The sequence below is a fragment of the Orcinus orca genome, chromosome 17 (assembly GCF_937001465.1).
Source record: "Orcinus orca chromosome 17, mOrcOrc1.1, whole genome shotgun sequence".
In the NCBI taxonomy this organism is placed as follows: domain Eukaryota; kingdom Metazoa; phylum Chordata; class Mammalia; order Artiodactyla; family Delphinidae; genus Orcinus; species Orcinus orca.
The window spans coordinates 62401399-62420155 of record NC_064575.1 but is presented as its reverse complement, the minus strand read 5'-3'; the positions used below and the strand labels follow the sequence as shown (position 1 = coordinate 62420155).

Genomic DNA, 18757 nt, shown 5'->3' with positions numbered 1-18757 from the left:
TTTTTTTTTTTTTTTTTTGTGGCACGTGTGCCTCTCACCATTGTGGCATCTCCCATTGCGGAGCACAGGCTCCGGACGCACAGGCTCAGCGGCCATGGCTCACAGGCCCAGCCGTTCCGCAGCATGCGGGATCCTCTCAGACCGGGGCACAAACCTGTGTCGCCTGCATCGGCAGGCGGACTCCCAACCACTGCCACCAGGGAAGCCGTATAAGACATTTTTATCCATTCATCTGTCAGTGGACATTTCGGTTGCTTCGATATCTTGGCTATTGTAAATAGTACTGCTATGAACATTGGGGTACATGTATCTTTTAGAATTAGAGTTTTTGTCTTTTCCAGATATATGCCCAGGAGTGGGATTGCTGGATCATATGATAGCTCTATTTTTATTTTTTTAAGGAACTTCCATACTGTTCTCCATAGTGGCTGCACCAATTTACATACCCACCAACAGTGTAAGAGGGTTCCCTTTTCTCCATACCCTCTGCAGAATTTATTATTTGTAGACTTTTTTTTTTTTTTTTTTTTTTTGTGGTACGCTGGCCTCTCACTATTGTGGCCTTTCCCGTTGCGGAGCAACAGGCTACGGACGCACAGGATCAGTGGCCATGGCTCACGGGCACACCCGCTCCACGGCATGTGGGATCTTCCCGGACCGGGGCACGAACCCGTATCCCCTGCATCGGCAGGCGGACTCTCAACCACTGCGCCGCCAGGGAAGCCCTATTTGTAGACTTTTTGATGATGGCCATTTGACCAGTGTGAGGTGATACTTCATTGTAGTTTTGATTTGCATTTCTCTAATAATTAGCGATGTTGAGCATCTTTTCATATGCCTATTGGCCATCTGTATGAATTGTTTGGAATGTCTATTTAGGTCTTGAGTCAATTTTTTGATTGGGTTTCCTGGTTTATTTGGTTTTTTTTGGATACTGAGTTACATGAGCTATTTGTATATTTTGGAAATTAATCCCTTGTCAGTAGCATTGTTTGCAAATATTTTTTCCCATTCTGTAGGTTGTCTTTTCTTTTTTTTTTTTTTTTTGGTTTTCTTCTGAATTTTTGATTTTATTTTATTTATTTTTTTATACAGCAGTTTCTTATTAGTCATCAGTTTTATCCACATCAGTGTATACATGTCAATCCCAATGGCCCAATTCATCACACCACCACCACTACCCCCTGCCGCTTTCCCCCCTGGGTGTCCATACATTTGTTCTCTACATCTGTGTCTCAATATCTGCCTTGCAAACTGGTTCATCTGTACCATTTTTCTAGGTTCCACACACATGCGTTAATATACGATATTTGTTTTTCTCTTTCTGACTTACTTCACTCTGTATGACAGTCTCTAGATCCATCCACGTCTCAACAAATGACCCAATTTCGTTCCTTTTTATGGCTGAGTAATATTCCATTATATATATGTACCACATCTTCTTTATCCATTCATCTGTCAATGGGCATTTAGGTTGCTTCCATGACCTGGATATTGTAAATAGTGCTGCAATGAACATTGGGGTGCATGTGTCTTTTTGAATTATGGTTTTCTCTGGGTATATGCCCAGGAGTGGGATTGCTGGATCATATGGTAATTCTGTTTTTAGTTTTTTAAGGAACCTCCATTCTGTTCTCCATAGTGGCTGTGTCAATTTACATTCCCATCAACAGTGCAAGAGGGTTCCCTTTTCTCCACACCCTCTTCAGCATTGTTGTTTGTAGATTTTCTGATGATGCCCATTCTATCCATAGGTTATCTTTTCATTTTGTTTATGGTTTCCTTGGCTGTACAAAAGCTTATAAGTTTGATTGAGTCCCATTTGTTTATTTTTGCTTTTATTTCTTTTGCCTTGGGAATATGATCAAAGAAAATATTGCTACGATTTATGTCAGACAATGTTTTGCCTATGTTCTCTTCTAAGAGTTTTATGGTGTCACATCTTATATTTAGATCTTTAAACAATTTTGAGTTTATTTTTGTATGTGGTGTGAGGGAGTGTTCTAACTTCATTGATTTACATGAGGCTGTCCAGCTTTCCCAACACCACTTGCTGAAAAGATTGCCTTTTCTCCATTGTATATCCTTGTCTCCTTTTTTGAAGATTAATTGACCACAGGTGTGTGTGTTTATTTCTGGGCTCTGTATTCTATTCCATTGATCTATACATCTGTTTTTGCACCAGCACAATGCCGTTTTGATTATTATAGTTTTGTAATATTGTTTGAAGTCTGGGAGGGGTTTGCTTTTTTTCCTCAGGATTGCTTTGGTAATTCAGGGTCTTTTGTGGTTCCACATAAATTTTAAGATGATTTGTTCTGGTTCTGTGAAATGGTCATGGGTAATTTGATAGGGATCGCTTTAAATCTGTAGATTGCTTTTGGTAGTATGGCCATTCTAACAATACTAATTCTTCCAGTCCAAGTGAACGCTTTCTTTTAATAGGTACGAAATACTAAAATAATCCCTGGATTAAGGTAAATATAATAAAAATACCAGTACCACGAAGAGCTTATAAAAGTATATTAAAGCATTAATTTTTATCAAATTATAACTTAACAGAAGAACTTAAAATATTCTCCAGGTAGAAAAGAACTTTCTTTTTGGAGAAATTAAATAAATGCCTCACTAAATAGTTACATGTGGTAATATTGTCTGAAAAATATCCTCCAGTTTTGTGTGTTGTTTTTAAACAAAGTCAGTGAACCTGAATTAAAATGGGAACTATAAATAGAGAAATGAAGAAATGTAGAGAATTATATGAGAAAAAGAAAGTTAGAAAGTATGGGGAAAAAGAGCCCAAATAGGACAGAAGGACAGATTAAGAGAGGAGAGGAAAAAGAGATACATTTAGTGGACAGTAGAGAAATTGGTGCCGAAGAATGCCTGTTACTTTAATTAATTAAATACATTTTGGAATATTCTAAATGTTTTCAAATCTATTGTCTAATCAATAAGGGCATTAACATAGTATTTGCAAAATATTGAGTAAGTGCAAGAGAATGGGGAAAGGTTGAACAAGGAAATTTAAATAGAACTTTACAGAATTAAAACGACTAATAACCTCTGCTCTAGTCTTTAAAGACAAATATATAAAACTAGCTATGGCATACATTTTTAACTGTTTTGTCAATAACATGTTGAAAAGCAGTTTCAATGGATTTGGTGGATCAAATGCTGGGTAGAGCAGATGTGGTTTTGGAACAGCGTCCAGCATGGCAATCTCAAAGTCTGTCTGTTCACTGTTTGCAAATTGAGTGTATTATTTCCAGAAACTTGAGAGAATATACCCAAACACAATGATTTTTTTGCAAATAATCTGACTTATTTGAGGAAAGGGCACCTTAATTTCTGTTTCAAAATGGTAATATCCACTTAGTGGAAGAATATTTTGTGGTAATGCAAGAGTCTGTCCACTTGTGGAGGCAGATTGTATTAACTAGACATAAAATTTTTGAAGAACTTCCTTATGTATTCAGAAGCCTCCCAAATCAGTGGCTGAGATCTAAGAACGCAATATCCTCTGTAAGAAAAAAATATATATTTTTTAAATGAGTATAAACAAGGATTTTAAGAAAAAATTTTAAAAATTTGTTTCAATATTTAGAAAAAGCAAAATGCTTAAGCAGTTGGGTACTGGGAAAAATAATTGTGTGTGTGTGTGTGTGTGTGTGTGTGTGTGTGTGTGTGTGTGTGTTATAAACAAGGTAGTTATATTAGCTTTTCTCCATTGAGGAGACACCTATTTCACTGCACATCTTTGGTATTTCATTTCTGACAACCCCTGATATAACAGTTCTGCTCACAGGGTAACATAAGGAAGTAATCACATCGGGGAAATAACAGTCTCATAATCACACTATGAATACCAGCAACAGATGCAAAAGACATTAAGGTTTGCTGTAAAAATGACAGATTTCATGGGTTTTTTTTCCTTTTAACCAAGAAAGTGGACTCTTTCTAAATTCCTAAAGGAATATTTTAAGTAAGTTTTAAGTAAATGTTTCAGGAAACATGGGAGATGTTCTTCTGTCTTGAGAAAAGGAAATTTGGCTGAGATTCCTTCTAGCAAGTGAATATTTTCTCTGTCTGATTTTCCTACTCAGTCACGAGGTTTTCAGAAAAAAAACAAGCTAGATTATCTGATGGCACATACTAGACAGATAGGCCTTGCTTTGTATTTACTTAAAAGGGAAATGCTGACAAATGGCTGATGTTTATCATATAGTGCAATTTTTCTCCTTTGACTTGAGATCATGCCATTTTAACTTTGGGATACCTGATTATGAGTATGAGTATGATTATGATTATACAGATCTGATGTTCCTTCTGCCCAATTTATCCTTCTCATGCCTTGGTCTCGTTAATATTTCTAGAGGTCCATTTTGATAACTTCATATCATTGTTTTCCTATTATCTACTGAAGAAAGGCAATAATTAATTTCCTCCCATAATTTTCCATCTCCTTATTGCTTCCAAAATATAAGCACAAACATACTTGTTTATTAAAATTTTGTTGACTACCTACTAAATGTTAGGTATACTTTCTAGGTGTTAGTGCTGCATATTTGCATAAGACCCAGCCCTAAAAAAAAAAGCTTCAGACTAACTGAGAGTAAGAACACGAAAGTAGCAATAATTGCAAAATTACAGTGTAAACACAGTAACTATAGTTTAGATAAATTGGTACTTCTCAGATAATTGTGCACTATAGTTATCTTGAAATCTTGTTAAAAATCCAGATGATGAGACTCCACCCTAACAGATTGTCAGTCTTTATGAGATTCAGCCAAGCATTTGCACTTTTCACCAACCTTCCAAGATTACTCTCACAATGGCCGAAGTATGAGGACATCTTGTATAATGTAGGTGATGACACAGAGAAGGTAGTGATCAAAACTGTTAGGGGTTCCTGGTGGTGGGGTCAGGGAAGACTTCACAAAAGGACAAATCTAAGTCCTTTTGGCAGATAAGAAAGTATATATATGGAGATAGCTTGGTACTTTGAAGGGACCTCCAAGGATGTAGATGGACATAAGATACTTTATCCTGGAATCAGACTTAGGTTTCTGTCTTGGAACTGCCATTTGATAGCCATGTGACATTAGGTGATTTGTAAAGTTCCCTAAGAACTCAGTTTCCTCACCTATAATATGTGATAATAATAGCATATAACTTGAAAGATTGTGTCAGAGTTAAATGAGATCATCCATGTAAAGTGTTTATCATAGGCCCAGGTACATAGTAAACCCTCAAGAAACATCATCCTTTCCTGATAATGAGATGAACCCACATGACTGGGTTGTATTTGTCATTGTCATTGTATCTTAGGTGCCAGAAGATTAGATTAAGGAGATGACAGACAGGTTTATTTTGTAGAAAGAGGAGATTCGTTGAAGGGTTTCAATTTGAGGAGTAGCGTGGTCAGTTTTGAATTTTCAAAGGCCCTTTTATTTTGGAAAGTGGGGAATGCATTGCAGGAAGAGAATATGCCCAAGGAAAGGAGTAGCAGTGGTTCAAATGAGAAACTGAAGATGGTTATTGTGGTTGTGTAAATGAAATGTTAAAAGATGCAGGAGATGGTAAGGTAAAATTGAAAGATTTATGGCCAGTTAGATGTTGGAGATGAGAGAGAGAGAGGTGTAGAGAATGGTTCTTAGGTTTCTGGTGTTTTGTTTTGGTTTTTACTTTAGATATCACTTTGTATATGATCACAGTTTTGCTTTATTCCTTTGGAGAGCTGGCCTTTTAATTTTTTAGACTTTTTCTTTGATTTTTAGATCTTAGATATTAAATTAAATAAATTAAAATCAACATAACACTTTTATTTATCTATAATATTAGATCTCACACCTTGCAGTGGGATCTAGGAACCAAAAGTACTTCCCAGTTTAACTAATGATAATGCCAGTATAGGTATAAGCGCTCAAGAATGAAACATATGGAAGGTGCATTTGGTGCTACTTGCAATGTAAGAAAAAATGGTAAAAGGATACCACATTTTACATATATATATAAAATCATCCAGTAATCATCCAATAACCTGTATATTTTATGGTCAGCTTATTAGCCTTCTTAATTTTATCCACAAATTCATTTTGCCATGTAACATAGCATGCTTGCCGGTGTAACATCATGGGAGCCAAAATCCTTTCTACCACACTAGGACACTAAGTACAGGCCTAGTCAGTAGACTAAGGATGTTCTATAGGAATTTTGAAGATAATTCATAGCGATTCATGAAGAGAAGTTCAGTTTGGGTAAAGCTTTTTTTCTGGTAGTAAAAAGTGTTAAATGTTAGTATCAGTTATTGAAAGATTATGTAATCCCTTCTGGGAACTTCTGAATTTAGGATTAGACACCTGTCTTCCAAGATGGCTTTTTTTTTTTTACATCTTTATTGGAGTGTAATTGCTTTACAATGGTGTGTTAGTTTCTGCTTTATAACAAAGTGAATCAGCTATACATATACATAAGACAAATACCAAGATGGCTTTGAAAGCTGTTTTCCTAAAGATTGGAAATGGGTTGAATGCCCTGTCAAACTTATTTATTTACCAGTTAGGCTTTTAGAAGTTAATCAAACTATGATAATCAATAAAAAACTGATTTTTTTTCTTTTAAACTATAAATTCAGTGTTGTCTTAATACTCACATATCCCAGATAGATACTTCAGAGGACATATAATGTAGTGGACAAAAATGATTTAGAATCCCATTTTTATATCTATTTGAATCTTTAGCTTCCATAGATAGAAGAACATTTGAAATTGAGTAATAAAATTCTAGAAAATAGAGATTAATATTTCTACCTTTTAGTCTCCAAATACTTTTTAAAAAATCTTTTCCAGTTTTATTGAGAAATAATTTACTTACATCATTGTTTAAGTTTAAGGTGTATGAAATGGTGGTTTGATTTATGTATATTGTGAAATGATTACTACAACAGATTTAGATTACTACAACAGGTTTATCTGTCATCTCATATAGATACAAAAAAAGAAAGGAAAAAAATTTCTCCTTGTGATGAGAACTCTTAAGATCTACTCTCTTTTAACTTTTCTGTATATCATACAGCAGTGTTAACTGTAACCATCATGTCGTACATTGCACCCCTAGTACATTACACTTATTTATCTAATAACTGGAAGTTTGTACCTTTTGACCACCTTCATGAATATATTTTTTAACATTTATGGTCATACTGCTCAAACTATGCTCTCTTAGAGGTTGTAGTTGTTCCACAAATCAGAGCATTTTTTCTAAATTACAGACACACAAAGTGAGGTAATAAATATAAATTTGGAAATTTACTCCAATTACATGTTTCTGAAACTTTGATGAATTCTATTAATTTTATGCTAACAAATTACCTGATATATAATGAAGTAGCCAATATTAATTAAAATATTAAGAAAAAAAGTCAATCTTGCTTTCTGTTAATAACAAAAGGGATTGAATGTTGAAGAGAAAGAAGGTAGGAAGAAGAAATGTTTGCCTAGCAACCTTAGGAGACACAACTACAGCTACGGCAAATATACCAGCGTTCCAGAGGTTAGAGAATACAGTTTTCTCTGCTTAATCAAGATAAGCTGAAACACTTGTTAAGAGAGTCTGATTTACATTTTCTGATACGGGCTATCATAAGTTGACATGAAGCTACATCATTCTTTGTGTTGGGAATGTGTACTGGTTTAGTAGTCATGTGAATAGATGTAGCTGCTCTGAGTTAATATATTTTTTCCAACATTTTTCTTGTGTGAAGTTATCACATTTTTTCTGTTTCCTGATCCACAAGAGCACTGAGAGATGGGAATCTATTCTTCAATTTGTGTGAGTGTGTTTTAGACATATATGATTCTGGTTATAATTGCATGTCTTGCACAAATGTATTTGTTGCTAGGGAAAATGTCCCTAGTGCAAGAAAGGCCATTAATTATATCAGTTGTTAATAGGCTTCCACAAAGAGAACTTGTAGTTTCTAGTTGCTTTGCCACTTGGATTCTGGGTCCAGCCTCATCATTAACAGTCTTGAAATGACTATTTGATTATAATATACATATGTAATTTCCCTCACATTTCCTAATATTTGTGGAGGCACACATATAAATCTCACTACTGGAGAATCCTAGAGGGGTAATGAACATCAATAAATCAATGAGCAGTTTTGGGTTTTGAACTTATAAAATGTACATATTTTAAAAGGAGAAACTGCATGCAGTAATGGTGTTACAAATTTAGGGGTGCTCAAAGATCTCAGGATGTAGTCTCTGAGGAAGACAAAGGTAATGTTACCTTAAGGAATAGATTTTTTTCTCCTCCCACACCTGAGAGCACTCATGATACCTGCCACTAATAATTTCTCTGTCAATCTTGTGAAAACTCAGGTGGTCTGAAAACATCTTTTCATCTTGTGCAATAGTTAGAGGGCTAGTCTGAATACTCAAATCATAAAAATAGTCATAAAATATTAAATGCTCAGAAATGTATCCATTTAACTGTAGCTTATAAATTACAAAAGATATCAATTCAACACGATAGTTATTTTACTGCTCTCCTTCCTTGAGCAATATGCTTAAGACATAATGCATTAGGTCTTAATGAGTTTATTTTTATAATCACTAAAAATGTTTTCCTCCTTTGGGCTAATTAGATAATTGATTATTTGTGAAAAATAATGATTGTAAGATTTATATTTTTACCTAAACTAGTTTTCTTGTTCCAATTTATGCATATCATCTCATATCATCTCTTGTTCCAATTTATGCATATCATCTTCTATTAATTATAGAAACATGTCCTGCCCAAATTAAATTATTAATATTTGTCATTTCTAATCTAAATTGCCATTAACTTAGAATATATTACACACAAATAAGTGTAATTGATCTTTATAAGCACATTTCATTCCTTAATCATATAGGGCCATTCTAGTTTTAGCATAGTTTGCTCTTTTCTTTTAACCAAATTTATTTCATGATCATCTAACTTTTCATGTCTTTGTGCTGTTGACTTAGAGGTGTCTCAGCCTAAGTTTCTGAATTCGGAAAGCATTGTGCTTTTGTATTCCTAAAGTTTCTCTGGTTATATCTTGAGGCAATAACACTGCTCTTGGTCTCCTGGATTTTCTCATAGAAAAGCCAATATGTTTAGCTGTATATAGAAACTTTTCATTGTGAATTAATTATAAAACTGAAGGTACTTCAGTTTTGGGCCCTCTATAGAAATCTTTACATGTGTTCTTTATACTCCTAGAGTATTTATGTGAGACCTATTGATCTTAAACATACAGAGACATACTTTCATGAGAACAGAAAAAAGAAATGTCCTTAGTAGAATGCAAATGGACAACCTCACTTCCATGCTTAAAACCATTCACTAATGCCAGTTAACATTTGTTGAGAGCTTCCTATGTTCCTGGGACTATCTAAGTGTTATGCATGTATTGTTTTCTTTATGCATCACCATATTCCTATGAAGTTGGTTGGTATTTTTGCATCCATTTTATAGGTGAGGGAACTGAGACATAGAAATCATCTCAGACTTTATAAAAATAAAAATTAAAAAAAAAGCAAGAAACTAGTGAAACCAGGATGCACACAGAGGACAGAGGTTGTGTTCTTAATAACTGAATTTTCCCTCCATTACTCACAGAAGGAAACTACAACTTTCTACACTGTTTAAGATTATAAGACTGTTTACACAACCTGCATCCTACCTCCCTTTGCAGCTTCATTTCTTGCTGCCTTTCCCAAAACACTACAGTATGTTTTACCAAAAAACACTCCCTCCTTTTTTCCATAAAACAAGGAAAAATAATTTAAAACATTATTCATTTAACATGCCAGGACAGCATATTCACCTTCCCCTTCATTATCATGAATTGGTAAAATGTATTATGTTTTGGTATTCACCTAGGTTAGTTCCTGTGAAATAATTATTTAAACAGAAAACAACCTTCATATATTGTGATTGTTCAACTACACTGAAATCATCTTTTAAACCAACCCCCTCTCTTGCTCCACCAAGAATTTCTTCAGAGCGTGACTGCTTATGTTGCTAATTGATCTTTGCATTTCCAGCATGTATGTAACACAATAAGAGTACACAATAGGTACTCAATAATTACTTATGTAATGAATGAATGGTACCTACGTGCCAGATTCTATTTATTTTATCGTTTCATTTATCCTTATTCTGTAGGCTAAAATTTGATAAGTAGTATCTATTACTGAATATTCAGTTAGTTTCTCAGAGTAATGCTGAGTTAAATGTTAAGTAAGGTAAACGAAAGTAAAGTAAGTAAATAAAAGGATCAAGGTAAATGTGAGAGAAGCCTGTACCACATGTTCCTGAACTTACACTGCTGCTCATCAGTGACTATTGATGTTCTGAAGGAACAATTCTGAAGTCAGAATTGTTCCTTCTAAAAGAATTTAATCGACATTCAATTACATGTAACAATAGTATGTGACAAATTTTCTTTAGTAGATTAATTAATTAATCCAAGGTACATTATGGTGAAAAAAGTCTGCATGCTTATTGCTGATTTCTACAAGCCCAGAAACTAGTAGCCCAGCTCATATTGAATTCACCCTTTGATTATCACCAACTTCTACATTATTCTCAAACTGTTATAATGATAAATATGGAATGCCAAATGATAATTCTAGCATATTAAAAAACACTTAAATATGGTGCAAACATAGAAATAATGTTTATTTGTATTCATTATTTAGAGAAAAAATTTTAAATTGAAGACATGTGATATGTTTAAAATAACAAGATCTTCACTATCACTGAATACAACCTCTTGTTCAAAGACGTGGTTCAGTTCCTGTTCTTTTCTCACATGAATGCAAATCCAGTATTTTTGGTCTTCATTTTCAATAAATTTATACATGGGTTGTCATGTCAAATTCATGAAGGGGTTTTTCTTTTTACAAAACAATGTTGCTGGGAGTCTTAGCAATAATTTAGCTTTCTTATCCTCCCTGTCTCCCTCTCTCATTTCATTAAAGACTCATTAAAATCATTATGGAATACTATATATATATATATATGCAGAATGATCAGATATAAATGATATGATTAACACCATTTTCTCCTCCAGGTTGCCCTGTGGTCAGAATTGGAAAGAATAATTTCTGTTTATAAATAAATGTTGGAAATTGAAGAACTGAGGTTTTAATGTTTTCAGCCAGGGTAACTAACCACAGTAATTTGACAGCAGGTGTAATTAACTCTGTGCAATTTTTGATATAGATTTGTCCCTGTATTCATTTCTGTTTGTTTTTGGCTACAACACCTAGTTAATTGATCCAATTCCCATTAAAAAAATTCACTCAGAGAGCATCTTTGATTGCCAAGGACATAATTTTACAAAATTTACACTCATAAGGATGAAAATGACTCAATATGCTGATTGGCTTGGTTAAGTAGGAGGGAATCCTTTGCAACACTTTTACAAATACCTTTTCTTTGTTGATTCCTATGAATAAGTTATTGCTATTGTTACTTATAAAGAAATGAAAAATAATTATTAAAGAAGACATTTTTTAAACTAATCACTGTTTTGTAAATTAACAAATGACTTTAAAATAGGAACTGTAGCATTTTCAGATATCTCTGCTTTATTTGCATGTAAAATAATTAAATGCAAAAAAATGAGAGAGGTCATCAACATGACTTCTCTTTCTTATCTATTACTTCATTACCTTGGTTTCTTCCCTGAGACAATCATATTAAACAGATTAGCAGGTCCAACTCAATCTCTTCTAGAAAAATAGAAAGCAGTATATTCTTGTACCCCCAAGTTCTCTGCTAATACTAATTCATCTAATAGATAAGTGATTTTATTATTTACATTCCATTATAAAAATTTCAGAAATGCAGGAATATACAAGAAAACACATAAAAATCACCAATAATCTCATATCAAGAATCATAACCACTGCTAATATTTCACATATTTCCTTTTGGTTATTTTTCCCTGTGATTATTTGCATATAAGAATTTTTAACCTACGAAATTGTTATTGCATAGTTTATAGACTTTTATATCACATTTTAAAGTTAAAACTCTTTCATAAATATTTTGCTGTGTCTGTATATAATATGGAAAAATCTCACTTAAAAATCTCTCAATATTCTATGGCATCACTGTGCCGTAGGTTTTTTTGTTTTGTTTTGTTTTTGTTTTTTGCGGTACGTGGTATGCGGGCCTCTCACTGTTGTGGCCTCTCCCGTTGCGGAGCACAGGCTCCGGACGCGCAGGCTCAGAGACCATGGCTCACGGGCCTAGCCGCTCCGCGGCATGTGGGATCTTCCCGAACTGGGGAACGAACTCGTGCCCCCTGCGTTGGCAGGCGGACTCTCAACCACTGCACCACCGGGGAAGCCCTGTGCCGTAGTTTTATTTATCCTCCCAGAGGAGGAAATCACCACTTATGGCTATTAATAGTTTTCTGTGTGTATGACCCTGAATGGAGTACTTGATAGAAAGAAGGAAAAGAGAAATGAACGTGTACTAAATTTGGCCTTCTCAGCAAGAATGACCACATAAATGGCCTTAATGGTGAAGGGTAATAAATGTACTGTTCAGGACTCCCAGGAAACTAAGGAGTCCTTACCAAAGGAAAGTGAAATCATACTGACAAGACATATATGCTTACATCATAACTTTTTTTTGATTAGTAATTCTTAAAAAGACTCTATGAAATCAGATGAATTTAATGTGTAAGACCCATTAGTGGGTGCTGAATGAGATGAAAGTAAATATAAGACAGTTTCTTTCTTGGATCTCAAAATCTAGTAGGGGAAGTGAGACATTTAACCCTTAAAATTTTAACAGTAGGTCACAACTTAATGGTAACTTATCTTTCCTAGTTCTATAAATTCAAGATTACAAAAATCAAGAAATATGGGATTTGACATATGTTTAGGGACCTAGCTAATTGCCGCACCAGGCATTGGAATTACAGTCCACATGACCCTGTCTCCTTTAGGACTGCCTCAAATGCATTCCCAAATGGCCAATTTACTCCTCCTCTTTACTGCCTTACTTTCTGATCTAACCATAACTCCATCATGTCACTGCTTTTATTTAATTTTCTATCCTTTAATGTGACATCATTTTTAGCTACTCTGACCATTATGTTATTAGATAAACTATCTTCCATTTGCAGAGATAGACGTTTGTATTTATTAAGAAATAAAATAGGGATGCACTTTCTTTTATATACTGTTCATTCATCTATACAACGAATGTTTATTGAGTGCTTGCTTAAGACTCTGTGCTTCAAGCTGCCCTTCTGGAACTTATATTCTCAGAGGGGGATAAACACTGAACAACTATTTACATAATTATTCATTATTAATTTATGTCAAATACAACAAAGGTGAGGGAGAGGGTGGTGTTATGTATGATAGCATCTATCAGAGGGAAATAACATGGTCAAAGAGAGAAGGAATATGTACGATATAGTCATACTTTAGAATTTAGTTTTTAATGTTTTTTAATAAATAAATATATAGTGTGAATATTTATAATGAATATATATATTCACACATATATATAATGATTTTGGAGTGGTGACTGCTTCCTCCCTCCATTCAAATATGTATTAGATTAGTTCAAAATGTGAACTACAAAGAAATAGATAATAAACATTGGCTCTTATTGAAGATAAAAAGTTTTTAATAATAATACATTCACATGTTTGAAAAAATGTTTTGGCAAAAACATCAAACAGTTTTTATTCCTTTAAATGAATCATTTTGGAAATAATGCCATTTTCAGGAATGTAGATGGACTTAGAGATGATCATACTAAGTGAAGTAAGTCAGAAAGAGAAAGACAAATACCATATGATACCACTTAAATGTGGAATCTAAAATATGACACAAATGAACTTATCTATGAAACAGAAACAAACTCACAGACATAGAGAACAGACTTGTGGTTACCAAGGGGGAGGGAGGGTAGAAGAGGGACAGAGTGGCAGTTTGGGGTTTGCAGATCCAAATTATTATATATAGAATGGATAAACAACAAGGTCCCACTCTATAGCACAGAGAACTATATTCAGTATCCTGTGATAAACCATACTGGAAAAGGATATAAAAAAGTATATATATATATATATATATAACTGATTCACTTTTCTGTACAGCAGAAATTAACACAACATTGTAAATCAACTATATTTCAATTAAAAATGCTAAACTAAATGAATCATTTCAGAAAAACCTTTTACTTTTGTATGCTTTTATTCTTTTATGTTGAAAAATAAGTTGTTGATGTAAAAATAATGGAAGTGTTTTGAATTATATCATAATCTCCCTCTCAGAAGAAGGTACCAGGTGATATGGACAAAATAGCAAATAATTTTTTTAGCCATTTTACTAAGAATGTTTTACAGATATAATTTCATTTTATTATCACAATAAGTTATTATTATTTTTATTTAGGGATTTTCTTTTTAGGAATTTTTAGTTTCATTTCACAGAAGACATTTAAGCTGTGAGTTAAAGAAGAATTCATGTATTATCACACAGCTAATTAATGGTTGGTGCCATGAAAATTGAAATAGTTCTGTGGTGGAGTTCCAAAGCACATTGCTCTAACCATATACCGTTAAATCTTGTTCACAGAACATTCTTAATGTCTCAATGTAAAATCTAGTTTTAATGACACCAATATTCAGTTTTGGTAATTTAATATGCATGATTTAAGCATTCATCATTTGAAAGTTACTTATATTATTATCACTAAATATTCTTAGCTATTGGTTTGGATTCCTGTCCTGAACCACAAACTCCTAGCAGTGGGAATAAAATTGGAGACAGATACATGGTTGGTGATGTAGTATCCTTTCAGTGTGATCAAGGCTATTCTCTTCAGGTAAGTCTATTTTAAACTTTTAGCTTTGACTTCCATTACCCTTTCAGAATATTTTAACAGACTAATCATTGATAATACACAGGTTATAAAACAATATTGATCTCAGGCTGCATAATTTAACATTAAATCAAAAGTTATTCAATTTGTCAGTGAGATATTCATGAGAGAAATTGCTGGAATGAATAAATTTGTTGTGTTTGCAAATAACCAAAAATGATTTTTGAATCAAAATAAATGTTCACTTTTTTCTCTGTTCACATTGGATGTGACCACTGAACTCCTGGATTTTCAGAATTTGAAATAAAAATGAAAGTGATACTTAAAGCATTAAATGAAACTTCCATGATAATAAATTCCCCGAATCAGTAAAAATCAACTACAAATAAGTTTTGCTAAAACTGTGGATTTGCAATGTATATTCTGACTTTACGTATTTATATTAATACTCTTTTGTAGGTGTTTTAGAAGGTCTCAATTTATGACCTCATAAAACTCTCCCTAAAGCATAGACCTATTAAGAAATTAAAAAAAAAATTGAGACAGAATTTCACATGTTAAGTAAATAAATTCCTTAGAGGAAAGAAAAGTAAAAATTAATAATTTATAGTCTTTAAACTTGTAACCCAAATTATTAGTCTCAGGAGTGAAATCAAGTTTTTCTGGACTTTAAAATTTAATATACCTCAGTTGACTTTTCAATTTTTTATGAAAGAATTTTATAATCATTTTTTAATCTATCTCACCTTGAATATTATTGCAATTTATTATAAATCACTATGTATATGGCCATTTCCTTCATATAATTATTGCAGTACCTTAGTAGAAAATGTTTTGGTAGAACAATGTTAAAACCACAGTTTTAATGTGATATAGAGTCTTAATTTTTCTACCAAAAGCTTGTTATTTTTTACATTTTATCACAAGTGTATATAATTACCTTTCTTGTTTTAAGTCACACTAATATTTCCAGTAATGTTGAAAAATATTAAAATGTAATATATTATTAAGTTTGTTTTCATAATTATCATTCACTATCCTATGTTATATTTACACTTTTAAAAATGTGTGCTGAACTGCATTGTCTTGTTTATATAGGGTCATTCTCATATTACATGCATGCCTGGGCCTGTGAGAAGATGGAATTACCCAATCCCAATTTGTTTGGGTAAGTTAAAGAACTATAAATCATTTATTAGCTGTATCAAATTTTAAAGGTACACCTTATATATGTTGTTGTTCAAACATATAGTTTACTTTTGTCAGGTTTTATGGAAATTATATTTTGAGATAAATGCTTCACATTTTTTTTCTTTTTTAATTTTAAATTTTTACTTTTTTTTTGCCCCAAACTTTAATATCAATGGATGACTTAAAAATACAAATTGAGAAAAGTTGTTAAGTTTTTTGATTCCCAGAGAGTTTTCTCAATATGATGTAGTAGAAGTACTCATAGATCAGGAAAATATACTATTGCTTACTATTGAGCCAAAATAGATAAGGAAGCTGGAGTCTACCAAAGGGAGCATGACACCCCATGAGATGTCTTCATTGGTAACAGGCAATTGAGATGTAGGATGTATCAAAAGAACACTTGGGGCTTTGAAAGTATGGGCCCAAATTTTTGTCCTAATTTAATGCAGCTTCCAATTATTTCTATCCACCTTAATTTTTTTCTCTTTTTCATTTCTGGTGTCTGTATGCAACCATTAATATACTGGGCTCTATAGAGTAGGAAAAAAAAAGTTTGAGGTATGGTCTCCATAATTAAAACATTTGTTTACCATTTAGAGTTGTAGAAATAAAAGAAATGAAATAAGAATAATTTAGTGTCAAATAATACCATTGACTATGTGATAGAATTTAAGAAAGATGAGATTGGTATTGATTGAAGTCATTGGGAAATATATTCAGTCCATAAAATTTACAAAGAGTTTTGGATGATAGGTGTAATTAAGATAAATGAATGAAGAAGACTACCCTTTCTGAGTAGGAAAAAGGGCAAAAACAAAAGAATTGGTGTGACTTGTATACCCTACCAATGTACAGTGAACAAACCTGTATTATATTAGTTTGCTTGGGCTGCTGTAACACTACAGACTGGATGGCTTCAACAACGGGAATTTATTTTGTCACAGCTCTAGAAGCTAGAAGTTCAAGATCAAGGAGCTGGCAGGGTTGTTTTCTTCCGAGAGCTTCTTTCCTTGGCTTGTAGAAGACTATCTTCTCCCTACATCTTCACATAGTCTTTTCTCTGTGAAGGAGCTCTCCTATCTCTTTCTCTTCTTATAAGGACACCAATACCATTAGATTAGAGCTCCACCCTTATGACTTCATTTAACCTTAATTACCTCCTTTAAAGAAGGTATCTCATTTCCAAATACAGTCGCCTTTGGGAGTTAGGGCTTTAACATATGAATATTGGGGGGAGACACAATTCAGTCCATAATGCCTATGTACCATGGGTGCAATTTTTGTTGGAGAGTACTGGAAAATAATGTTTAAGAGTAAAGATGTGTTTAATTGGCAAAAGATATTAAAAGCATTCAGACTTTAGATTAGATGACATTTTTTGAATGATATATTTCTTCAGGTATTATCATTTATGCATATAATGCCAGTTATAAAATTGTATATATACATATAATGCCTATTATAAAAATTTGTATATACAGATAATGCCATTTATGTGTGTGTGTGTTATGTATGTGGGGTCTGTATGTGTGTGTATATCCAATTAAGTATAAAAATTGAGAATATAAAAGAGTACATAGGACAAAATAATTACTATATATATTCTGCTGATATGAGAGCAGAGTTTTGGTCTTTTATTCATTACTGTATCCCCAGTGCCAAGAACAGTTATTATCTTAAGTAGGCATCCAATAAATATGGTTTAATGAACAAATTAAAGTTTTGGGATTCTACAGTATGTATATTTTTTATAATGTTTTCCTTCTTGACATTCACTTAGAAGAATTTCCCATACCATAACATGTTTTTAAAAATTTGATTTTTAAAATGGCTTTATGGCACATAGCATAGTCTAATTTGTATAGTTACTCTCTTTTGTTAGCTTAGTTTTTTGTCTTTTTGATATACATTTATACACATTTGGTACACATTTACACACTTATACACATTTCTTTATAAGTGTTTTTCATGTGCCTTCCTGTCATTGCATATAACTACTTAAAAGCTTTAATATTTCCAAATTGCTTTCAGAAGGTTGTATCAATTTAAATATCACTAAATTATGATATGACAATTTCCATCTTGCTATATGACTAGCACCAATTATTACTGTTAACAAATTGCTCAGTTTTTAGGTAAAATACTACGTTTTGATTGCCTGTATTCCATTGTATATTGTTAACAAGGGAAGTACTAGATGGAAGTGATATTTTAATAAAATTAAACTGGAAAATTTACATTTTATTATATAGGATAAATTTGTATGAAACTGTATAAAATACTTATATTTTGATGTCCAATATATCTTCATTTGATTTTCAGCTAAGGTACAATAGCTGTGTATGACAAATGTATTATTCTGTTTGCTCATCTGTTGAATGGGATAGTAATGTCCACCTCATAGGCCCATCGTGAGAATTAAATGAGAGAATGCATAAAGGTATTTAGCACTGAACCTGAAATACACAGGGCATTCATAGCGGTAGTTATTATAGTGAAAATATGCAATAATTTAAGGGTCCAATAATGGGGAAAAAGGAAGTGAACATTATAATGGAATATTTAATAACTCAAAGTTTATAATATATAGTAAAATGTAACAAGGCTTAAAGTGATTCACAGTATGATCCTATTTTCATTATATATGTAAACATATAAACAC

At 32.8% G+C, this 18757-nt stretch overlaps 1 protein-coding gene across 1 annotated transcript in view; it reads left to right on the top strand.

The window, feature by feature from the left end:
• The window catches only part of CSMD3 (CUB and Sushi multiple domains 3), a 1064314-nt gene that overhangs the window by 920351 nt on the left and 125206 nt on the right, over window positions 1-18757 (top strand). Inside the window, exons 39-40 of the mRNA XM_004265377.3 lie at window positions 14786-14904; window positions 16000-16069. Coding sequence (XP_004265425.1) covers window positions 14786-14904; window positions 16000-16069 — 189 coding nt within the window. The remainder of the gene's footprint in view (window positions 1-14785; window positions 14905-15999; window positions 16070-18757) is intronic.